The sequence below is a fragment of the Stomoxys calcitrans genome, chromosome 1 (assembly GCF_963082655.1).
Source record: "Stomoxys calcitrans chromosome 1, idStoCalc2.1, whole genome shotgun sequence".
NCBI lineage: Eukaryota > Metazoa > Arthropoda > Insecta > Diptera > Muscidae > Stomoxys > Stomoxys calcitrans.
This window is the reverse complement of record NC_081552.1, coordinates 101,856,959-101,883,506: the sequence shown is the minus strand read 5'-3', so window position 1 is coordinate 101,883,506 and position 26,548 is coordinate 101,856,959. Positions and strand designations below refer to the sequence as shown.

Here is a 26,548-nt window from a genome sequence, read left to right as displayed (position 1 = left end):
TGGTTGTTTTGGCTCGAGGTCCTGAATTAATAATTAAAATCCGATGTTTAATTTTTTGAATGGTTTTATTTTGAAAACTCCAATTTTTTTAACACCGCACATGATTTTGATCATCTATTGGAAGTTGTAATGATGGCTTCGAACGCTAAGACAACGGCAATAGCTCACGCTGTTGCTCCTTGTGCCCAAATTCGAATCCTGGCCGGGCTCTGCCGAATCTTTTATTTTTCAAGTTTTTGCCTGTTAGGGCGAGATCATTAAATTTTATACGACCCTTGAAGCCTAATCACCTAATATGGTTGAAAAGTCTTCTAACCAAAGACGAAACGCGTCCCATAGTGGTTGGTGTGTGTTGCTATCTTTGGCTTTCCTTTTCCATTTGCATCTCCGATCATTGAGCTCGTCTCGAAAGAGAAACAAACAAAAATGGTAAAATTTAATGATCTCTCCCTAACAGGCAAAAACTTGAAAAATGAAAGATTCGGCAAAGCCCGGCCAGGATTCGAACCTGGGCAAACGGAGCAACAGCGTGAGCTATTGCCGCTGTCTTAGCGTTCGAAGCCATCATTACAACTTCCAACAGATGATCAAAATCATGTGTGGTACGGAAGAAGTGTAATTTACCACAGACAGAATGTCTGCCATTACACAAAAGTAATGCATTGGAAAAAGTACAGCTAATAAGCAGGATTGTCGAGCTTGGTTAATGTGGTAATTGTATCATAGATGCGTTTTCGCAATTAATACGATTCAAATACAACATACCAACGCACGACCCTTGAAGCCATCACACCTAATATGGTTGAAAAGTCTTCTAACCAAAAACGAAACGCGTCCCATAGTGGTTGGTGTGTGTTGCTATCTTTGGCTTTCCTTTTCCATTTTCATCTCCGATCATTGAGCTCGTCTCGAGAAACGAACAAAAATTGTAATTATTATATACCAAAAATAATTTAAATATGATAAATAGGAGCAACCTGAAATAACGCTTCCTGCTGTAACTTGCATTCGGTGCACAAAAAATCTTGAAAAAAGTTGGATGTTTTTTTTATTAAAGGCGTTATGATGAATATATTTATGTTCCAATCCTACCTGTAAATTTGTGTGAAATTTTTAGTAAAATAACTACATTTCTTTTCAAATTATTCACCTTTAAAAAAACCATTGTAGACTGCGACAACAATTTGTTTATTTTCCTTCAACATCTTTAATTGGTTATATAGTCACATTTTCCACAAAGGGGCCATGTATTGTTTTTTTTTCTATTCATATATAGTATCTTGGATGAATATAAATGAATACTGGTGGAAACAAGCGCTCACACATACTCATACTCGCTCTCATACAAGGACACACATTTGCCCGGAATTTAACTTTAAGGAAAAGGCCGCGTCGTCAAGACGTCTTAAAATAATGGTGCATGACGTTGTTAAATCGTTGAAGTCATATAGTCGACAACCCATACATTTTTATACAGTTGACTCGAAAATCATGAATGATATTTTAAGCGTCATTTTGAACAAACATGTCTTCAATGAATATTTTTTTAGCTAAATCCCTTATCTATTCGTAGATGAATGAATATTCCAAAATTTCTGCAAGCTTGTCTTTGATATCAAAAAAGAGGAAAGGCTCCACAAAATTGGTATTGATGGGTTCATTTATTAATAAAATTATATTTATACACCTGGACCAGATATTCACACTGCGCCAAATCCTGGAAAAAACCCGAGAAGAACAAATCAACACCTACAATCTCTTTGTTGACTATAAAGCCGCTTTCGATACCCCTATACGTTCACAGGTATTTCAAGTTATGTCTGAGTTTGGTATCCCTGCAAAATTAATAAGACTCTGCAGGATGACACTTGCTGATACGCGTTCCCCAGTAAAAATAGGTAAGAATCTCTCCGAACCATTGAATACCAAACGAGGGTTCAGACAAGGAGACAGACTTTGTAAGAATCGAAAGAGAGTCAGTGGAAATGGGTCTGGCAGTAAATGGAGATAAGACGAAATGGATGGTTTCAACTCCCAAAACACCTTGTAGAACCGAGCAGATAAAGAAAATGGAGAATGTTGGGAACCTCAACTTTGAGATACTCAGTAACTGTATTAATCTCGGCACCGCCGTTACCGAAACGAATGACACCAGTTTTGAGATAAAGCGAAGAATAATACTGGCAAACAGATGCTACTTTGGACTAAGTAAACAGTTTAGAAACAAGGCCACCTCTCGACAGACGAAGATTACACTATACAAGACACTGATACTACCCGTGTTGTTATATAGTTCTGAGGCATGGGTACTTGTGCTAGCAGATGAGGCAGCGCTTGAAGTATTTGGGAGAAAGATTCTTCGTAAAATATATGGACCAGTTTGCGTTAATGACGAATAGAGGCGACTTATGAACCTCGAGCTGTATGACGACGATAGCATAGTTACACGTATCAAAATATAACGGCTGCGTTGGTTAGGTCATGTTGTCAGAATGAATGAATATAAATTACCTTTTGAAGGCAATCACGGTGATACACGCAAACCGGGAAGACCAAAAGCCCGAGAGAGTGGTGGGAGACACCTCGAATCTTGGTAACAGAGATTTTAGAATGAGTGCAGAAGATTGAGGCGCTTGGAACGCTATTCTACGTTCGGCTAGTGGAACAAATGTTCTGTCATAGCCAATCTTTGTAAGTAAGTATTCATAATCTACTCCAATAGCTTCCATCTGATAGCCATATAGTCCCTATCGGTCCACTTTTGATTTTGGGTGGTGTTTTAGGGGTAACGGGGGAGGGTCCGCCCCTTTCAATATACAAACTATAAAAGGCCATACCTCCATAGTCCCATATTGTCATTATCGTCCAATAAACCTATCTTTGGGGGATTTTGGGGTCAGAGCGGTCCCCAGTTAATTCCCGAATACGTTTTATTTGAGTCCTATATTGTCCCGATCGGTCTACTTTTATTTTTGGGTGATACTTTTGTGGTAAGGGGGATTGTCCGCCCCCCGAATACGAATCTGATATCCAGATGTGGGTCCAAGTGTTTGGTGGGCCGCCTCTCACCAAAAACATCCGCCAAAGGGGACAAATTTACGACCATAGCAATATGGGGCTCAAATGAAAGGTCTTTGGGAGTAAAGCACGAATCTGATATCAATATTCGGGAAAAGTGTCTATGGGACCAAGTGTTTGGGGGCCGCAATATGGGGCTCAAATGAAAGGTCTTTGGGAGTAAAGCACGAATTTGATATCAATATTCGGGAAAAGTGTCTATGGGGCCACCCCACCCCCACAACACCACCCAAATAGGAAGTAGTTGCTGACTATTGCAATGTGGGGCTCAAATAGGAGGGTTTTTAGAGTAAAACTCGAATCCGATATGTATTTTCAAGGCCAACTGATTCAATAGCCTCCCATCTCCCAAAAAACCCCCCAAGCCGGTCATGTTTGCTGACTATGGAAATATGGGGCTCAAATTAAAGGTATTTGGGAGTAGACCACGTATCTGATATCAACATTAGGGACCAACTGTCTAGGGGACGTCCTACCACCATAACAACCCTTAAATAGGACGTATTTGCTCACCAAGACAATTTTGGTCTCAAAGAGAGGGGAACTAAATATTTATAGTTTTTAGGGCCAAAACCCCAAACATATTTGCTGACTTTTGCAACAAGGAGTTTAAATGAGATTAGAAAACGAATTTGATATTCAATTTTGAGGCCAATGACAATATGGGGTTCAAATAAATGATATATAGTTAAATGGGAATAGAGCACGTTGCTGATATGTTTTCCGGGCTTAGTGTTTGGGGGACCACCCCAATCCCCGAAACACCTCTAAAAAGAGCAAGAATTGATACCCATTTTCGGGACCAATTTTCTGGGGGTCTACCCCTTTCACAAAATACCCCACAATCAGCAATTTTTTACTGATTATCGCAATATGGGGCTCAAGTAATGGTATTTGGAAGTAGAATACGAATTTGATATCCAAATATTGGACTATGTATTTTAGGCATCACCCCTTCCCCAAAAAACCCCCAAAGGGTAAAAAATTTTCGACCATGCCAATATGTGTTGAGATTAAAACACTAATTTGATAACCTATTTTGGGGCCATGTGTTTGGGGGACGCCTCATTCTGTAAACTCCTCTTAAGTCAATGGCAATATGGGGTTTAAATAAATGGTATTTGAGAGAAGAGCACAATGCTGATATTTTTTCAGGGCCAAGTATCTGGGGGACCACCTCTCCCCCGAAAACACCTCTAAATCAGACATCATGAGAATATCGGGCTGAAATAAAGTATTTTGAGAATGGAGTACACCTTACATCCAAACTTAAATTCGTAGACCAATAAAGATCATATGGGATTCAGATAAAGGCACTTATATTGTTAAACTGTTAGTCAAGTTTGCATGGTATTTCATCTTTAATTGTCGAAAATAAACATTGCAAGGAAACTTTTGTTCCATATAAAGTAAAAGAAGGCAAAGCGGAGCGGGCCCGGGTCAGCTAGTTATAAATAAAATAACAGGCAAAAAATTTAAAATATAGATGAGACTATTAAAAATTCTTTTCAATCGAAAATACAAAAGAATTAACGGAAAAATTTGCCACAACACTTGAAAAAACGTGAATAAAATAATCCACATTTGCCCAATCAAAACCAGCCCAAGTCTGAGTACAAGCTTGGGTAACATCATATTCGTGGCAGAAGCCAACGAAGAAGAGATATACCATATATTAAAAACTCTAAACGAAAGGAAAAGTGCTGGGATTGATGACGTGAGAGCTGTGGATTTAAAAGCAGGCGCGGAATATCTGACGCCACTCATCACCACATTAATAAACAGAGGCCTTAATCAATTGTTCCTGAACTTTTAAAAACTTCATTAACTAGTCTGGTAGCAAAGCTGACTTGCCTAAACTAGTTCAAGAGCTATCTCAATTGCAGAAAGTAAAGGGTAAAAATAGATAATACGATGAGCAGTTACATAACAACAAGCTACGGAGTACCACAGTGTTCCAAACTGGGTCCAATACTCCTTATAATATATACAAAGGAAATGGTGAAATTGCTGAATAATAGCGAAATGTTCTCATATGCCGACGACACTGCTATAGTCGTTTCACACAAAGACGTAAAAGAGGCAGAAAAAGTTATGCAGTCTGTAAATGGTGCCACGACAATGGACTTATTATAAACTCCAGCAAAACAAAAATAATGCACATTAGACTTCGACACATTCTTCATTCAGATATGCAGATAACCTTTCACGATTTTAATTGTCTACATAAAACACAACTGAGCAGCAGTAACGATTATTGTACAACAAAGATCGAACTAGTTGATACAAATAAATATTTGGGTGTGAATTTAGATCATAATTTAAAAAATTAATTTAATTTTAAAACCCATGTACAACTTTAAAATTTTTAATTATGAATAAATAAAAAAAAATATAGAAAGATAGATTGTGATACCACAGGAACAGTAGAAGTTCCTACCGTTAAACTATCTAGATCGCTTTAAAAAGTCCAATAGCTTGCGAATGTTCACATCCGCTAAATCAGACAGGTTCTCAAAGAAATGAGAACCTAAAGTGGAACTCATTCTGACTGCTAGTGCGGGACACGCACACAGAAGGTGTTCTATAGTCTCTTCTTTTGCGATGTCCCCACAGCTTCTGCAAAAGTCGTTACTGGCAACATTCAGTCTGTCAGCATGTTTACCAATTAGACAGTAGCCTGTCATGACGGACACAATGACTGAGACGTCTGTTCTAGCCAATGACAGCAAAGCAGTAGACCTATTCAAGTCTAGATTAGGCCACATAGTTTTGGGATGCTCACAGCCCCTCATTGTGACCATCTATCATTCGTTGTCCTTCGGGCCTGGTCCTGAAAACTTAGCTTACATGTCGCTAGAGGCATACCCACAGCTTCCAGTATCCCTGGAATGTGTAGCGTAGTTCCTTGTCTCGCAAACTCGTCCGATTTACAATTCCCTGGAATATCTCTGTGGCCCGGCACCCAGAACATGTGAATTTTGAACTGTTCAGCCATCTCGTTTAGAGATCTGCGGCAGTTGAGGGCGGTTTTTGTGTTCAGAAATACGTTCTCCAAGGATTTAATGGCTGTCTGAAAAGATATTTATGCCAGTCCCGTAATGACATTATATCTTAGCCATCCACTTCCTTAATTGCAAGGATCTCCGCTTGATACACACTGCAGTGGTGGGGTACTCTTTTCGATATGACCAGTTTTAAATCTTTAGAGTACATGACACGCATGGCACGCGGTATAAACCCCCAACTTTTGCCAATGGCTCTTTTGCAGGTTCATAGGGCAAGAGTTGCCTTTCTTGTCCTTTCCAAAATGTTGGATTTGAAGTTCAACTTCCTACCCAGCAAAATACCCAGTTATTTTGCGCTTTCTGTAAATGGAACCTTCTCTCCATCCAAGGAGACAGGTTCCACTGTAGGCAACTTGTATCTCCTGCTGAAAAGAACTATTTCGTCTTACACGGATTTATACCTAGACCACTTTCGGTAGCCCACTTTGATGTTGCACGTAGAGCTTCCTGAAGTATATCTCTTAGAGTACTGGGAAACTTCCCCTAACCGCAATTGTCACGTCTTCAGCATACGCGACCACTTTTACCCATTTTTCTTCCTGAGACAATAATATATTGTTAATGGCTATATTCCAAAGTAGAGGAGACAGTACACCTCCATGAGGTGTTCCTCTGCTGACCCATCGTTTTAGATCCACAGATCCCAAGCCTGCCGCAATGCATCTTTTAGCAAGTAATTTATTAATAAGCTTTCTTACGGTAGAGTTGATGCCTAGAAACTCCAACTCATTCATGATGGATGTCGGTTTTACATTATTGAAAGCACCTTAAATGTCAAGAAATGCTACCATTGTATATTCCTTAACAGCGAGAGAACCCTCTATGTAGCCGATTTGGTCGTGAAGGGCTGTTTCAGTGAATTTGCCTTTACTAATATATGCATGCTGCTGCAGCGACAGGCGATCTCCAGAGATCTTTGCCCTAAGATATGTTTCTATCAACCTCTCGAGAGCCTTCAGCATAAAGGTGACAGATTAATAGGACGAAAATCTTTCGCCTTCGTGTGGTAGGGGTTTTTTGCTTTCGCAATGAAATAGATCTTTGTGTCCCTCCATACCCCAGGTATATATGGAATTCTGATACAAGCAGAGTATATCTCCCTAAGCCAGGGAACCAGTCAATCAGACACAGCTTCTAATTCCACCGGTGATACATCATCAGGGCCTGGTAACTTAAAGGAGTCGAAACTTCTTATCGCCCCAAGGATTTTCGGCTCAGACACAATTTCCCTAATAATCGCCGACGAATGCAAACCAGTGACAACCTCTTCTGGCCCCACGTTGTCTAGTTCTAGTGTTTCCTCACTAGACATTGTTCATACATTGTTTGACTTCTTAATATACCCCACCGTAATAGGTCTCGAGGACAGAATCTTCCTTAGCCTAGAGGCCTCACATATATCCTCCACGGAGTTGCAGAATTCCACCCAGGATTTGTTCTGAGCCTTTATCATCTCGCCCTTACATTCAAAGAAATACACAAATTTTTAGACAAGAAGTTGTCATCTACTTTGCTGATATTACTTTACTTTTTACTTTAATTGGCTATGACAGAATATTTGGTTATATTAAGGTCAGAAATATTATATTAGTATTATTGTGATCGCCATTTGTTTTGTAAAGAAGTATATCTTATACAAGATGTTAATGAAAATGTCTTACAAGTGCTTTTATATATTTAAAAGATCACGTATACCATATTCCATTCCCCACTAACTTAAAAATTGTATATTGAACTCGATCATACTGACATGTCCTCAAAAATCTTTCTGTCTATCTATATATATAACAAGTAAAAGCGTGCTAAGTTCGGCCGGGCCGAATCTTATATAACCTCCACCATGGATCGCATTTGTCGAGTTTTTTTCCCGGCATCTCTTCTTAGGCAAAACGGGATTGGAGACCTGTATAAAATGTCAGCCAATTCGAATAAGAATTGCACCCTTTGGGGGCTCAAGAAGTAAAATAGATAGATCGATTTATATGGGTGCTGTATCGGACTATAGACCGATTCAGACCATAATAAACACGAATGTTGATGGTCATGAGAGAATCCGTCAGACAAAATTTCATTCCAATCGGATAAGAATTGCGCACTCTAGAGGCTCTAGAAGTCAAGACCCAAGATCGGTTTATATGACAGCTATATGAAAACATTGACCGATATGGCCCATTTACAATACCAACCGACCTACACTAATAAGAAGTATTTGTGGAAAATTTCAAGCGGCTAGCTTTACTCCTTCGGAAGTTAGCGTACTTTCGACAGACAGACGGACGGACAGACGGACGGATAGACGGACGGACGGACAGACGGACGGAAATGGCTAGATCGACATAAAATGTCACGACGATCAAGAATATATATGCTTCATGGGGTCTCAGACAAATATTTCGAGTAGTTACAAACAGAATGACGAAATTAGTATACCCCCCATCTTATGGTGGAGGGTATAAAAAAAAAAACTCCCCCAAACAAACATATTGAACTTAAATGCCAATATGGGACTCAAATGAAATGTATTCGGGACTAGACTACGAATATGGCATAAAAATTAGGTCCAAGTGATTGGGGGTCGCCCCACCCCCAAAAGGGAATATTATTCGATCATAGCAAGAATTATTATTCCAAGAATCTAGGTGGTGCTTACCCTCCTAAAGTCGCCTCCAATAGTTTATTTGGGCCATTAAAACAATGGGGCATCACGTGATAGATATTTTTAAGTGGAGTGCGTCATTCAAATTTGTGCTCAAGTGGCAGGTGGAGTGAGGCGCACAATTCTCCCCCCACCAAGCGGCTGTATACACCACTTATGACAATAGGTCAAATTAAAAGTTAAGGGTGTGGACTGCGAATATGATATCTTAATTCTGCTCATATATCTAGCGGACCACCTCACCCCAAAACAGTTGATCAATAATAATGACCTAACAGGACACTGCCGCCATACCCCTAAAGTTATGACGTTCAGTGTGATAGGATCAGTTGCAAACCTTAATGTCAAGGTGGCCGCCATTTTTAGCTCATCGAGAAGGAGCCTTCGTTTCCTAGACAATTTCAAACAACGTGCTGCTGGGCAACAATTTCATGTTCAAAAGCTTTACATGTTTTAATTACTAAGAACAGTTGCAACCGCACCAAATATAAATACCGGCAAATTAGTCCTTTACCACTGAGAATCGTTTAATATGGCAATTTGATTTGATTTAAAAAAGACTAAATTATGACTATTCAACAGGTATCCATATAGTCAGTTATAGGCAACTAACGCATGATGAGCTGCTCTAAGCGAGTAGCAGCATAGACAAAAGAAATCAATAGGCTTATAACAATATTTTCAAAAAAGCTCTAACAGATGGGTGAAATGTCAAATTCTCAGTCGTTTATATGTGAATGCGCAATGATCCGGGGCGACATGGAACGGAGAATTTTTAAGTTATTTTATTAACAATTTGGGTATTAAAGTCTAAACCTTTCCATTATCTATGGCAGCACTAACATTTAAATAAGCGCCATCTATTAGCTGTTTGCAAATGGATCAACAGAATGGGGACGTCAAAACAAAAAGAGAGAGAGCAGAGTGTTAAAAGTTGATCATGCAGCATTTATCTTTGTTATGGCAACCTATCGGTCCTTAAAATAAAGAAAAAAAATAAAGGAATTTCGTTGCGGTTGTTTGCTGTACTATTATTTTAATTTTCCACTCTAAGAGGGGCCTTAACAATAGTTGTTTCACGTAGTTTAAGTTGCTATCTTTGCCATAGATAAAAATTTATTTAGTTGAGTGCGAATATGCAAGTTTGTGTTAAACTGTTAGAGGGGAAAGCTCAACGAACGTGCACAGAATCAGAGCTATTGGAGAGTAGGTTACGTAACAGAGTTGACATTTTTCTTCGTTTTGAAAGCGAAAGCGCAGAGGAGCGGGTTTGATTGAAAATTTAGCTCAAAGATAAGAAGCCTCCTTTTTATAGTCGAGCCCAAGTGGCGTGCCGATAAGCACACATTTTTTTTCGTTTTGTCACTCTATTCGTTGACCAAGTCATTGAAAACGTCATATTTTATAAAGGGAAAATAGCTGATTTCAATGACTTGGCGAACGAATCGAGTGACAACAAGTAAAAGCATGAAAAGTTCGGCCGAGTCGAATCTGACATACCCTCTACCATGGATCTCATTTGCCATTTTTTTGCTCGAAATCTCTTTATAGTCAAACAAAGGATAATGGATAAACATTTCAAAGCTATTGGAGCTATTTCAGGTTATCAACCGATTCGGAGCATGATTGAGACCAAAGTAGAAGACATTGTGCAAAATGTCAGCCAAAATTGGATAAGAATTGAGCCCTATAGTGGCTTAAGAATTAAATTCGGGAGATCGGTTCATGTGGGAGCTATATCAGGGTATGGACCCATTCAGACCATATTTGGCACGTATGTGGAAGGTCCTAGGAGAAGTCGGTAAAGTAGTGTTTAGCCAAATTGCACAAGAATTGCGACCTCTAGAGGTTCAAAGAGTCAAATTAGGAGATCGGTTTATCAAGTTTTAACCCGATTTGGACCATACTTAGCACAGATGTTGGAAGTCATAACAAAATACCTTATACAAAATTTGAGATAAATCGGATAAGAATTGCGGCGTTTAGTGGCTCAAGAGGTCAAGATCCAAGATCGATTTATATGGCAGCTATATCAAAACATAGACCAATATGACCCATTTACAATCCCAACCGACCCAATAGGAAGTATTAGGGCAAAATTTCGAAAGTCAGTGTTCTTTCGACAGATGGACGGACGGACATGGCTAAATCGACTTAGAATGTTAAAACGATCAAAAATATACATATATACTTTATTGGGTCTCAGATGAATATTTCGGTGTTTTACAAACGGAATGAATGATGAATTTATGATAGAAGGTATAAAAAGAAGAAACAAATGTAGTGGTCTAGGTGTTTTACAAACGGAATGAATGATGAATTTATGATAGAAGGTATAAAAAGAAGAAACAAATGTAGTGGTCTAGGCCTTAAGTTTTTGTACTGAATTTTTAAATGGATATTTTTATTCACAATTGTCGCAACTATTTTTGAAGGAATATCCAGTGCTTTTGAAGGAATATCCAGGTCGGGTAAATCGAAGATGCTTATCCATGCGTAACGGTGTCATTAGGGAATGGAATTCAGCGCTATCTACTTTGGGGATAGAAATTATTTGAATAGCCAAGCAAACCCGAACAAAGAAAAGGAGTGCGAGAGTTACAGGAGAGAGTGTTCAAAGTTGATGATATGCTTTTCACTATTGTTTTGACAAGTTGTCTGTCCTTCGAATAAATTTTTTATTTTTTTAACCCTCCTACCCTGGGATAAGCATTCACAATAGTCTAAAAGTTCTATAAAAACATGGCCGCAAAATATATATGTACGTAAGTTAGTGAATACAAAGAAATGTAATTGAAAAGAAAGTTATAATTCATATCGCTTAAAAGAAAGCGCAGCGAAATGAAAAATTAATTTGTGTTCGTTTGTTTGTATGCTTGTTTATTTGTTTGTTTCGTTTAGACTCAAAAACGGCTGAACCGATTTCTTTGAAATTCTCACAGATTTTGGGGGAGTGGTCCGGAAAGAGCAATAGGCTATACAATTTTTTGATATCGCCAGAGGGGCGGATCTCCCCTTACGCCAATAGGCCCACCCAAAAATAAAATTGGACCGATGGGACTTAAATGAAAGGTATTCAACAGTAGAGTACGAATTTCATATCAAAAATTGGGTCCAAGTCATTGGGAGCCGCTGTCCCCAAAATAGGTTTATTGGACGATAATGAAAATATGGGACTCGAATAAAAGGTATTCGGGAGAATATTATGAATATGATCAGGAAAGAGGTATAGGCTATACAATTTGTTGATATTGGAAGGGCGGACTCCTCCCGTTACCCCAAAAACGCCATCCAAAATCAAAAGTGGACCGATGGAGACAATATGGCCATCAAAAGAAAGATATTGGAGAGCAGAATACGAATATGGTACAAAAACTTGGGTTCAAGTATCCAAAGGTTCGCCCAACCCCAAAAACTGCTCGAAACAAACATATTGGGCGCAAATACCAATATGGGACTCAAATGAAAGGTATTCGGGAGTATACTACAAATATGTCATTAAGAATGAGGTTTAAGTAATTGATGATCGCTCCATCCCCGATTAGCCACTCAAATGTGAAAATTACTCGAGCGTAGCTTGATGAAACTCAAATGAAAGGCATTTGAGAGCAGATGACGAATTACAATTATGAATGAACATTAAACTTTGTATCGAAGAATCATGGTGGTGCTTTACCTCCTAAAATCGCCTCCAATAGGTTATTTGACCCATTAAAACAATGGGGAATCAAGTGATAGATTTTTTTTGGGTAGAGTGCGTCATTCAAATATGTTCTCAAGTGGCAGATGATGTGTGAGCCCTCCACCAAACGGCTGAATACACCAATCATTACAATATGGTGTTAAATTAAAGGTATAAGGTTGTGGACTGCGAATCTGATTTCTTTATTCTGCTCATATATCTAGCGGACCACCTCACCCCAAAACAGTCGATCAATCATAATGACCTAAAAGGACACTGTGTGATTTAATTAATGTGTGGGGTCACAAATTAATGTAGGCCGCCATATCGCCAAAATTATGACGTTCAGCGTCATAGCAGTAGTTGCAAACCTTAGCGTTAAGGTTGCAACCATTTTTAGCTCATCGATAGACAAGACCAAACGACGGCAACAATTTTTTGCTTAAAAGTTTTACATGGTTTAATAGTAAGAACTATCCCCACCGCACCAAATATATAGACTGGCAAATTAGTTCTTTACCACTGAAAATCATTTAATATGGCAATTTGATTTGATTTAAAAAGACTAAATTATGGTTATGTAATAGGTAGTCATATAGTCACCATAGCGCAGTGGTTAGCATGTCCGTCTATGATGCTGAACGCCTGGGTTCGAATCTTTGCAAGACCATCATCTTTGAGAGACCAAAAAATGTTCAGCGGTGGTTTTCCCTCTTCTAATGCTGGCAGCATTTGTGAGATACTATGCCATGTAAAACTTCTCTCCAAAGAGGTGTCGCACTACGGCTTGCCGTTCGAACTCAGCTATAAAAAGCAGACCCCCTATCATTGAGCTTAAAAACTTGATTTGGACTGTACTGTTCCTTAGTGGAATGTTCATGGGCAAAATTTGCATTTGCATATAGTCATTAATAGACAACCACCACATGATGCACCACTCCAAGCGAGTAGCACTAACATTTAAAATAGCGCCATCTACTGACTGTTTTCAATTGAATTTAGTTGACCCAATTAAAAACAGCCAGTAGATGGCGGTAATTTGGAGAAGCCAACATGAACAGAAAGAGGGCAGAGTGGTCAAAATTAATCATACGGCTATAATCTTTGTTATGCCAACCTATCGGTCCATTGAATAAAGAAAAATAAAATATAGGAATTTCGTTGCATTTGTTTGCGGTATTATTTTTTAACTTTAAAACGGCTGAACCGATTTTCCTGAAATTTTCACCGATGATGCATTATGGATCCGTGGTGAAAATAGGGTACTTCATTTTTTGATATGTGACCCCCCTTCATCTTACTCTAATTTTCAAAACACCAGATCTCGGAGATGGGTAGGGCGATTTAAGCGAAATTTTGTTGGCACACTAATTTGGTATTAAAATCTGGGGTGGAGTGGCTAGAAGGGCCGCCCACCCCCAAAACCCGGCAAACGGATTTATAGACCAATAACTACAATATGGGAATCAAATTAAAGGTATTAGAGAGTAGAAAACGAATCTGATATCCAATTGTAGGACTAAGTTTTCGGAGTCACCCCACCCCCAAAAAATGCCTCAAATCGGACATATTTTCCGACCATGGCGATATAGGTCTGAAATGAAATGTCTTTGGGAGTAGAGCACTAAATTGGTGGCAAAATTGCAATATGGGGTTTAAGTAAGAGGTATTTGGGTGTAGAAAAATCCACAGGAAAATTGGAATATATTTTCAGCTAAAATTAGGCAGAAATTTACAAATTTAGAATACCCCTCTCCAACATACCATTATCGGGCGCAGCAAAGCGTGCCGGGCTCGGCTAGTCTTATATATAAAATCAATTTGTGTTTGTTTGTAGGTTTGTTTGTTTGTGTGTTCCTTATTAGAAACGGCTGAACCGATTTTCTTGAAATTTTTAAAGATGGTATAATCCCATGGTGAAAATACTACATCTTTTGAAATCTGAAGGGGGAGCAGACCCTCCCCCTTACCCTAATTTTCAGAAATGCCAGATCTCGGAGATGGGAGGTGGGATTTAAGCGAAATTTTGTGTACTCTCATATATTGTTGTACCCTAAAAATAAAAATTTCGTATCCAAATTTCGGATGGGGTGACTAGGGGGGCTGCCCCACCCTAAAAACTACCAAACATATATTTAGACCAATCACGAAATTTTGGGACTCAAATGAAAGGTATTTATAATAAGAAAACGTATCTGATATCCAATTGTTGGACCAAGTGTTAGGGGGACCACCCCAACCCCCAAAACATTCCTAAATCGGACATATTTTCCGACAATGACAACATGGGACTCAAATGAAAGGCATTTGCGAGTAGAATTCCAATCTAATATCCAAATGTGGGACCAAGTTTCTGGGGGGCCGTCCCTTTCCCGAAACACCCCCAAACAGGACTTATTTACTAACCATGGGAATATGGGGCTTAAATAAAAGGTGTTTAAGTGTAGAATACGAATCTGATATCCAAATATGGGACCAAGTGTTTGGGGGCCGCCTCTCCCCAAAAACATCCCCCAAAGGGGACAAACTAACGACCATAGCAATATGGGGTTCAAATGTAATGTCTTTGGGAGTAAAGCACGAATCTGATATCAATATTCGGGAAAAGTGTCTATAAGGTCACCCCACACCCACACACCACCCAAATAGGAAGTATTTCCAGACTATTGCAATATGAGGCTCAAATAAGAAGGTTTTTAGAGTAGAACACGAATCCAATATATATATTTTCAAGGCCAACTCACTGAGTGACCGTCCATCCCCCAAAACAACCCCCAAGCCGGTCATGTTTGTCGACTATGGAAATATGGGGGTCAAATTAAAGGTATTTGGGAGTAGACCACGTATCTGCTATCAACATTAGGGGCCAAGTATCTAGGGGATGTCCCACCACCATAACAACCCCAAATAGGACGTATTTGCTCACCAAGACAATTTGGGTCTTAAAAAGAGTGGAACTAAATGTTTATAGTTTTTAGGGCCAATGCCCCAAACCGGAAATATTTGCTGACTTTTGCAATAAGTAGTTTAAATGAGATTAGAAAACGAATTTGATATCCAATTTTGAGGCCAATGGCAATATGGGGTTCAAATAAATGATTTATAGTTATGTGAGAATAGAGCACGTTGCTGATATATGTTCCGGGCTTAGTGTTTGAAGGACCACCCCAATCGCCTAAATAGTGCATATATACCGAACATTTCAATGTGGAGCTTAAATGAAAGGTATGGGGGGGTAGAGCAAGAATTGATACCCACTTTCGGGACCAATTTGCTAGGGCTCTACCCCTTTCCCAAAATACCCCACAAACTGCAATTTTTTACTGACCATCGCAATATGGGGCTCAAATAAAGGTATTTGGGAGTAGAATACGAATTTGATATCCAAATGTAGGACCATGTATTTAGGGCATCATCCCTTCCCCAAAACACCCCGCAAAGGGTAAACATTTTTCGACCATGCCAATATGTGGCTCAAAAGAAAATTATTTTAGATTAGAAAACAAATTTGATAACAATTTTGGGACCATGTGTTTGGGGGACGCCTCATCCTGCAAACTCCCTTTAAACCCATGGCAATAGGGGGTTTAAATAAATGGTATATGAGAGAAGAGCTCGATGCTGATATTTTTTCAGGGCTAAGTGTCTGGGGGACCACCTCACCGGGCGAAAACACCCCTATATCAGACATCATGAGAATATCGAGAATATGAAATAAAATATTTTAAGAATGGAGTACACCTTACATCCAAACCTAAATTCGTAGACCAATAAATATCATATGGGATTCAGATATAGGCACTCATATTGTTAATCTGCTAGTTAAGAGACTATTTTCGTAGCTTGGTATTTCACTAAAAGTTTTTTAATTGTCGAAAATAAATATTCAAAGGAAAGTTGTGCTCCATATAAAGTAAAAGAAGGAGCAGCGGAGCGGGCCCGGTCCAGCTAGTATGGTAACAAGCTTCAGTACAAATTTACTGTACATTTTTTTTCCATACAATTTTTTTTTTTGCATTTTCCAGATTACAATTTAGGATATAATATTTCCTTCAGCGAGTATTTTGGAAATTTAGTCAAATTTTTTCAAACTGGTTGTAAGAAAAAATTTTTAGGGAATTTACATCCCATTTTAAGTATAGAAACTAACTGCACTTTCTTTGATAACACGATATAATCCCGTAATTTAGCAAATTCATCATAGCATAAGAGAAAATCTTCATAAAGCGTAATAAAATTTTAGAACAATATTTGGGTACATTTTTATACCCACCACCGAAGGATGGGGGTATATTAATTTTTTTGACATTCCGTTTGCAACGCATTGAAATAATCATTTCCGACCCTATAAAGTATATATATTCTTGATCAGTGTAAAAATCTAAAACGATCTAGCCATGTCCGTCCGTCTGTCTGTTGATCACGCTATAGTCCTTAAAAACAGAGATACTGAGCTGAAACTTTGCACAGATCCTTTTTTTGACGATAAGCAGGTTAAGTTCGTAAATGGGCTATATCTTGGTAGAGCCCCCATATAGTTTGATCCGTCGATTTAAGGTCTTAGACCCATAAAAGCCACATTTATTAACCGATTTTACTGAAATTTGGGACAATGAGTTAGGACATCCTTCTTCAATTTGGCCCAGATCAGTCCAGATTTGGATATAGCTGCCTAAATAGAGCGATCTCTCGATTTAAATCTTGGCCCCATAAAAGGCCAATTTATTATCCGATTTCGGATCGGTCTATATTTGGATATGGCTACCAAAAAGACCAATATTTTGTTCTAAAAAATTTAACAATAAATTGTACTTATTAGACCACTCAATATCCGTGTCGAATTTGGTCCAAATTGGACCATATTTCGATAAAGCTGCTATGAGGGATAAATCATGCATTTTTCACCGGACTATGACGAAAGGTGGTTTACATATGTACCCGCCGTGGTGGGTATCCAAAGGGTATCGTAATATCACATAATACGATGCCCTTTTTTCAGTGTAATAGTTCAGAATTCAGTTCTTGCAGTTCTGAACCTATGGAAGACATTTTTTGTGATTTGGCCATAACATAAGTTTCGTATTATACTCCCACAGGGCTCTGGTTTGAGTTTCAAATTTTCCCGATCGGTGTAAATATCCCTTTGGGATGGATTTTTTTTGGCGTAGTACTCCCAAACACCTTTGATTTAATTTCTATCTACCCGATCGATCTATTGGGTTGCCCAAAACGTAATTGCGGATTTTTTAATAGTCGGCGTTGAAAAATTTTTTAACAGCTTGTGACTTTGTAATTGCATTCTTTCTTCTGTCAGTTATCAGCTGTTACTTTTAGCTTGCTTTAGGAAAAAAGTGTAAAAAAAGTATATTTGATTAAAGTTCATTCTAAGTTTTATTAAAAATGCATTTACTTTCTTTTAAAAAATCCGCAAATACTTTTTGGGCAACCCAATATTTTTCTGTTTAGAGATTTTTGAATGAGGGTTTTTTGGAGTAAGACCTGCCACACGAAACTTAATGCTTTAATATCATTTTTTTTTTTTCACCGTTGAAAACCCATGTTTTTCGCTGTGTTTTTGTTTTTGCTTTAAAATCTTTTATCTAAAAAAAAAAATAATATACAAAAATATCACGAAAAGCGAATATATTACCAGCCTTTACTCGTAAATACATTTCATTTGAGTCCTATATTGCCCCGATCGGTCCACTTTTCAGTTTGGGTGCGGTTTTTATATATTGGGTTGCCCAAAAAGTAATTGCGGATTTTTTAAAAGAAAGTAAATGCATTTTTAATAAAACTTAGAATGAACTTTAATCAAATATGTAATTGCCATTTTGTTCGATAACCTTTTGCCATCTTCCTGGCAAATTTAGTATTCCACGCTCATAGAACTTCTGGCCTTTATCTGCAAAAAACTGAACCAAGTGCGATTTTATAGCAATGATGAATTGCCGAAAGTTTTACCATTTAAGGAGTTCTGCAAAGATCGAAATAAATGGTAGTCTGATGGTGCAAGGTCAGGGCTATATGGTGGATGCATCAAAAGTTCCCAGCCAAGTGTATGACGAAAATGCTCCTTTGTAGGCTCCATATTAAAATTGACGCCAAACAAACAAATGTAAACAAAATTTCGCGCACTTTTTTCTAAAGCTAGCTTAAAGTAAAAGCTGATAACTGACAGAAGAAAGAATGCAATTACAGAGTCACAAGCCGTTGAAAAAATTTGTGAACGCCGACTATATGAAAAACCCGCAACTACTTTTTGAGCAACTCAATATAAGAAGAAGATTATGACTAAAATATTATGGTTAGTTAGTATTTTGTAGGATTTTAATGGATTCCCAATATTTCATGAATATATGCATTTAAAATACCTACAAAAGATTACAATTTATTTATTTTTCAACATAACGTTACCAGTTAATTTCATAAGTACATAGTCGTTTTAAACTTTATTCACTGATACTGCACTGCCACGGCTGTTAGCCATATTTCCAGCTGGTCCATTGGCAAAGCTGTTAGTTGAGGCGAAATTGATGGATTGTCCATTGGGCAAATTGAAATTCAGACTGTGTGAAGCTCCAGCAGCGTTTTGTGTACCTTGACTATTTATACTCAATGATTGAGTAGCCGTGCCAGCTGACGATGCGCCAAATGAGCCCGAAGGACCTTGAGCATTAAAAGCTTGTGCTTGGGCATTAGCGGCCGAACTTTGTAAACCACCGTTGGTCTTTGAATTTTGGTTAGCAGCGGCATTGGCAACAGCCTGCGTTTGACCAAACTGCCTCTTGACACGTCGGTGCAAAACTAATGGCAATAAACTATTGCTAAACTCGCCAAAAACAGCATTACGCGTGCGCCTTAACTGGGGTTGGGGTTTAGGTTTTATATACAATGATGATTCAACTACAACCTCGTCGACGGCAATGTTACCGGCTGCTGAAAGCAATACAACACACATTTTGTTGATCTTCGCCAGTGGAGCAGAGAAATTAAATCAATAAAAATCAGACTTACGCAATGATTGGGTTTGAATGTTGTGCTGACTGGCAATATTTGAATCATCGCCCTCAGCCTCAATCAGATTAATTCCAATGAATATAAACAAGACGATAAAAACCTTCATTGTACCAATACGAGTAGCAAGCTGGCGGCTGTTAGAGGTAGCAGTAATATGGTATTAACAATGGAACGATCTTTGCCCAGCAAGCTCCAAAGACGTACTGACCGAAGTCAAAGCAAACATAACGCGCACTGGCCGGCCTACAACCAAAGTATCTTGCAGATAAATATAACACTCTCACTTTTCTCATATACAATACCTTTGGGCACTGCTCGCACTTCATTTGTCACCACCACACCATTGCCCATTGTGTGTACGGGCACAAGAAAGCCGCCTAAACGATCCCCTCTTTCTGAGACCAAAATGAACTTGGAAGTTCACTGTTGTTTGTTTTATAAATAATACAAACTATAGGGGACGTCGGTTGCCGTGGGTGGAAAGGGGAAGAGTTCCACAATGGGTGCATGAATTGCTATTTTAGGACAACAAATCTAAATAACCCAACAATCGATCAAGAATCAATGTGTCTGCATTAACTTATCCGGCATTTTACACATGCACTTTATTACACTGTCCGACAAAAGTGTATTACTTTGATGCCTTCTGGTGAAACGTTGGAACATTGGAAGAGGGTATACTAATCTAGTCATTCCGTTTGTAACACTTCGACATATTGTTCTTAGACCCTATAAAGAACACTCAAAAAAAGTTTGCTAAAACAGCAGTTTTTGTCTGCTGCAAATGGGAAAGCAGACAGACCGCCGATTTAGCAAACATGAGGTTATATAGATATAAACATTAAATATATTACAATAAAATATAACCAGTAGTAAAATGTTCAGTGCAATCAATAAGCTCTCTTCATCTAGCTCCAAAGCATTGGCTTGATTCCACGATTTATTTATTTATTAAATATCTGAAATCCTAGTACAACAAGACATAATATCTTATAAATTACAGTACTAGGTATAAGATGAAGACTTTTAAATACAGTAGATACAATTTCAAACTATAAATATATAAAAGTAAAAGTATAAAAAATAAGATTAACAAATTATGTAGATTACGCATTACTGCAAATATGTTGACAAATCCTTTTTGAAGCGAGATGCGTTGCTAACTATTTGTAATGTTGTGGGGAGGTTGTTCCAAAGACGAATGGTATTTATCAAAAACTGGTATTCAGACTTAGTTTTTCTGTAGCGTAACTGGATAATTTTTCTTCCACGATTGGAACGAGCGAATTGCAATTTCGTATAAAGGTATGACGGTTCGCGAGTGTAGATTATTTTGTGTAGGAATGTAATACACCTAAATTGGAGTAAGTTGTCGAAACTCATGTTAAAAATTTTATACGAGTATGACGATATTCTCTCCCGCCGACTTTTTTGAAAGATATATCTAGCTATGCTATTGTATGCTACGGTCAACAATCGTTTATCAGCACTATTACAGTTGGCAAATAATTCGCATCCATACAGGAGCACTGGGACCAAATAGGTCTTTGCAAGCAGCATTCGAATATTCAGTGGGGTTGAGTTTTGTACAGCCCATAGATTTCTTAACATGCCATATGTCTTTGCAATATTTCTTTGGATGTGATTAGTCCAGTTTAAGCGTTCGTTAAAGATTACACCGAGATTTGTTGCATTCAACACAAATTCAATAACCGAGTTATTAATGTGTATTGGGGGTAGACTTTCTTTGTTTACTTTGTTGTTTGATATTAAAATGCAATTTGACTTTGTTGGATTGATTGTAAGATGGTTGCTGCTGGCCCATGTATATATGTTTAGTAAATCATTGTTTATATCATCAATACACTGGGCTATATTGTTTTTTTGTGAGCTGGCATACAATTGAACGTCATCGGCGTAAATGTGAACATCACAGTTACGTAAAATTGATGGTAAATCATTCACATACATGCTAAACAACAAAGGGCCCAAGATAGACCCTTGTGGCACTCCTCTATTGACTGTTATTACATTCGATGTTAGATTATTATGGCATACAGGTTGTGTTCTATTATATAGATATGTTGATAACAATAGACAAGCAGATTTAGCGAAATTGAATAATTTTCTTAGTTTCTCGAGCAAAATTTTGTGGTTAACTGTATCAAATGCTTTACTGTGATCTAGTAAAACTAGAATGCACGTCATATCCTCATCCATTTTGCATCTTAATTCCTCAACTAAGTCAGCGAGAACTGTAATACAACTTCTTTGTGCCCTGTATCCAGATTGACGTTCAGTTAATAAATTGTGTCTGGCTATGTAATGATTGATCTGTTCGCATAAAAGTTTCTCCAATACTTTTGACAAAAAAGGTAAAATTGCAATTGGTCTAAAATCGCTATTCTTTTTTGGAAGTGGTATTATTTTCGAATACTTCCAGGAAGCAGGGAAATAAGACTTTGTTAAAATTGTATTAAATATATGTGTAAAGAAAGGTAGACATCTGGGTAACAATAATTAAGGAAATTTTGGGTTTAACCCGTCCATTCCTTCAGCGTTGGACTTTATTGAGCGAAATGCATGCAAAACTTCTGTCTGATCTACACAACGAAAAGAGAAGGAGTTTTGTGGAACAAAACAATTTCTCAGTGTCAATTGGTTTGAAAAGTTAGTGACTGGATCAGTGGTGTTTAAATTAGCAAATTGTGAGTTTAATTCATCCAAGTTGATTTCAACAGGTGCTTTATTTTTTTGTCCTATTCCGATGTTGCGTATGATCTTCCATTTAGATCCACTATCGACTGCAGTAAGGAATTTTTGCTGATAATATTGGTTTTTTGCAGTCTTTATTGAATCCGAAACTTTTTTTCTTGCCTTTTTGAACTGATCGTAGAGCAAGTGGGTTTTAAAACGTTTCCATCTCTTGTACAGCTCATCTCTGTAGTTAATTAGGCGTCTGATCTCTTGGTTAAACCATGGCTGTTGATTGTTGCACACAATTCGAGATTTTAAGGGAACACAAGCGTTGTAAAGATTTGTGATATGATACTCCATATAATCTATTTGATCTTCGACAGAGTCTAAATTATAGACCACGCTCCAATTAATTTCATTTTCTAATGTCCAGAGACTGTGGAAGTCAATTTTGCTAAAATCTCTGTACACTGTTTGAGATTTTGCTCTGTCAACAAAGGTGTCATAAGTAATGAAAATCAGATCATGTTTTGAGAAAGTTGATGCAGAAAGTTGATCGTATAGTAATATTTTAGACCTGCAGTTGACAAAGAAAGCATCAAGAAGTGTGTTTCCAGCAGAGGAAAAATGTGTTGGTGTTGATGTATTTACTGAGTAGAGACCCAGTGTATTCATAGACTCCATAAGTTTTTTCTCGACTAAGAGATTGCTGTTAAAGTCTCCAGCGATGATAACATCATTGTAGTAAACCGAATGTGTTTCAATTACGCGTAATAGATTATTGAATGGAATATTTCGGTTGGGTCGGTATAAAGTTCCCAAAAGAATTTTAGATCCTTTTATTATCAGCTCCAAGAATATATATTCAATTTCACTATCGGTTTCAGACTTGATTTTTACGCTGCATTTTAATTCCTTACGAATGTATATACACACGACGCCTGCATTGGATACTCGATCAGCTCGAAATAGATTGTAGTCCGAAAGATTATATACAAAATCATTAAGTTCTGGGTGGAACCACGTCTCGGATACACATACAATATCGATGCTGGAGGAAGTAAATATGTTTCTAAGCTCGTCCATTTTGTTGTTAAGGCTTTGTGCATTGATGTGGACAATAGAAATTCCATGTTTTTGTTTCGATAGCACTCTAACCATTCTGTATAAACCGTCATTGGAACAGTGTCCTATATTAGTCATCGATACAAATGATTAAAAAGCAACGCATGTAAATAGTAGTTGTATGATTTAATGGGATTATGACATTGGTTGGTGAGATAGAGGTTATTTCTAGTATTAATAAAATACTCTGGTAAAGTACTAATTTTATGTAATTTATGCAAAGTTTTAATAATCTTAAGAAATTAATTTTTGTTGACGCCGAATTAAAGTTGTTCAATATTGTTTTCCAAGCGTAAAATATTTGGTTCATCTGCCACACGAAAAAATTGGTCGAGTTGATTTAATGAATCCACGCGAGTACCTTTTTCTTCGTTTTTAATCTTTACATATACGAGCCCGCGTAATGTAAATGCAGTAGAAATTAGCTTTTGCCTTTTCATTTTGAGAGCTGTCTGAAATATTTTGTAGTTATCTTTAGTTAAGTCTTCATTTAAAAAAAAGTGTTTGTTCGAATGAAAACCGCACATATCCAGAGAGAGTTGTCTTCCTGTTTCACGTTTGTATGTAGAGACAGTTCTAAGAATGAAGTTTCGATCAATTGGGTTGCTTCCAACTCTCCTTATTTACAAGGGATCCATGTGTTTCTCGGATTTCCATTTTCTCTTCCGGATTTCTTTATCGACAGGGAAAGTGTTGTTGGTCAACTCGACCAATTTTTTCTTCATTTGAAATACGGGTTTGCCATAAAATTCGAAGTATTTGTCGTATGCAGCGATTTATAAAAACTTGGGTTTTGCGGGTAGTCGCTTGTGTTAAGCTCCTAGTTTTACAGCCATATAATGAAATAGGTTTCACACTACCGATGAAGATTCTGACTTTTGTATTATGTGAGATGTCACTGCCACCGTAGCGCAGAGGTTAGCATGTCCGCCTACACTCATAGAAAAAATTTGCTGAAAATAGCAAACACTGTCTGCTGAATATTTGTTGTAGTAGTAGTTCTGCTTTTACAGTAGTAGTACTGCAATTTCAGAGTAGCAGGCTTACGGCTGAAAAGTCTGTTGTTCGCCGAAAATTACTGCTGCTTAATTATGAAGGGGATGATAGAAGAAAAAATAAAAGTAAATAAAAAAAAAAATAGAACACATATGAAGATGTATATACTCACCACTGAATGTATACTGTCCATAACCTTTTTTTTTAAATTTAGATACAAAAAGTCATGCCAGTCATGTGCACATTAGTAGAGCAATAACAAAAAATATGAGCTAGCTCAGCCACATTCAGAAATGTTTGCCAATGGATGGATTAGGTAGCTTCTTTACAATAATAATCCACCAATATAAATCATCTCTACCAACTAAATTTCTAAAAAAAAACCTAAAGTACTCAAAACATGTGACAGGCAACCCTAAAAAGTAGCATACATTTTTGTTCAGCAGACTTGTGTACTCAAAACAGCAGATTTTGTTAGGTGAAATAGCAATAAACAAATTTTTGCTAATACAGCAGCCCTATGTTTGCTGAAACAGCAATAATGTCCGCTTTCCCATTTTCAGCAGACAAAAACTGCTGTTTTAGCAAACATTTTGACTATTTTGAATAACAAATTTGGTTGAGTGCAATGACATCTCAAATTGCAAATTTGGTCATGAATATGCCATTAAGGAACAGAGGCTAACTTTATTACTTTAGGCATTTTTAGATATTTTGTTGGAGGAGATGATTTTAATTTGTGGAATATTAATCAATCCATTGGTATACACTTCGAATGTGGCTGAGCTAGCTTGCATTTTCAGCAGACAAAAACTGCTGTTTTAGCAAACATTTTTACTATTTTGAATAACAAATTTGGTTGAGTGCATTGACATCTCAAATTGCAAATTAGGCCATGAATATGCCATTAAGGAACAGAGGCTTACTTGATTACTTTAGGCATTTTTTAGATATTTTGTTGGAGGAGATGATTTTAATTTGTGAAATATTAATCCATCCATTGGTATACATTTCGAATGTTGCTGAGCTATCTCGCATTTGTTGTTATTGCTCTACTAATGTGCATGGCTTTTGTATCTACATTGAAAGAAGAAAACAGGTTATGGAAATTATTAATTCAGTGGTGATTATAAACATCCACTGAGATACACATTTACATATGTGTTTAATTTTTTTTTTCTAACATCTCCTTCATAATTAAGCAGCAGTCATTTTCAGCAAACAACAGACGTTTCAGCAGTAAGCCTGCTACTCTGAAATTGCAGTACTACTGCTGTAAAAGCATAACTACTGCTACAATAGCAGCTTTCTTTCTATGAGTGTGCATACCAAAACTTTGTTGAGTTTAAAAAAGGCGCTTTTAGCCTAGTTGATACGTTCGCGCATGTCTACTTCTGATCCTCCGTCTTTGTTATTTTGATGCCAAGATAGGAAAGGTTATCAACATCTTCAATGACAAGGCCGTTTATAGTGAGCAGTATCAGATGTTTTGTTTCTCTCCGCATTAATTTGGTATTAGTTGTGTTTATTTTCAGGCCTACCTTGGCCGCGTTCTCATTCAAGCGTTCCAATTTCACTTTAATGTGCCCAAAGCAATGCGTAAAGATGTACAGGGTGGCTGATGAATATTGCTACAATGATGAATATTGCTACATTTTTTTTTCGGTGTATGGAATACATTTTTCTTTTATTCATGTTAAATTAAATTATTAAATTAATTATTAAATTATTATTAATTAAATTAATTAATTAATTAATTAAATTAATTATTAAATTATTATTATTAAATAGAAAAAAAGTTATTACATTTTTTTTTGGTAGCGGCTTTCATCAGCCACCCTGTATATATCATCCGCGTAGTCGATGTCTCCAAGGAATCCGTTTATACCCCAGCTAAGACGGGATCTAGTTAAATTGAAAATAGCGTCGGCGAAAAGATGCACCCCTGCTTCACTCCTTTATTGATTTCGAAAGGACTGCTTTCTATTCCATTGAAACCAATTGAAACATCTGTATTCCTACACAGTTCACTTATTAGAGTCACAATGGTTTCAGGGATGCCCTCATTCAACAGCGTGCTCCATATTGAACTTCAACTTCGCGAAACTGTGTCAAAAACACGCTCGATGTCGATGAATAAAAGGTATTGGTTTCTATAGGTCCTGGCCGCAAACTTATTTATTCCTTCCACATAATGCTGTCAAGTGCGAAATACACTGCAGAAGA

The 26,548-nt window shown here is 37.5% G+C and overlaps 1 protein-coding gene across 2 annotated transcripts; it reads right to left on the bottom strand.

Annotated features, from left to right (window-relative positions):
* Window positions 1–18,848: 18,848 nt before the first annotated feature.
* Window positions 18,849–19,879, bottom strand: LOC106092364 (uncharacterized). 2 transcript variants are annotated; one of them, XM_013259200.2, is made up of 3 exons: window positions 19,807–19,879; window positions 19,502–19,747; window positions 18,849–19,423 (listed from the first exon to the last, which is right to left on the bottom strand). In XM_013259200.2, the coding sequence occupies exons 2-3, from the start codon at window positions 19,608–19,610 to the stop codon at window positions 18,930–18,932; spliced, it is 603 nt and encodes a 200-aa protein (XP_013114654.1). In that variant the 5' UTR covers window positions 19,611–19,747; window positions 19,807–19,879; the 3' UTR covers window positions 18,849–18,929. The 2 variants fall into 2 exon arrangements, with proteins under 2 accessions (XP_013114654.1, XP_013114655.1); XM_013259201.2 differs by having other exon boundaries at window positions 18,849–19,420; window positions 19,807–19,873.
* Window positions 19,880–26,548: the final 6,669 nt, after the last annotated feature.

Bases quoted from the DNA above. Each gene is read 5' to 3' on its own strand.
- LOC106092364 (XM_013259200.2), bottom strand. From the start codon at position 19,610: ATGAAGGTTTTTATCGTCTTGTTTATATTCATTGGAATTAATCTGATT. The intron at 19,424-19,501 runs GTAAGTCTGATT...TATTGCTTTCAG, and splicing joins CATTCAAACCCAATCATTGC to CAGCCGGTAACATTGCCGTC.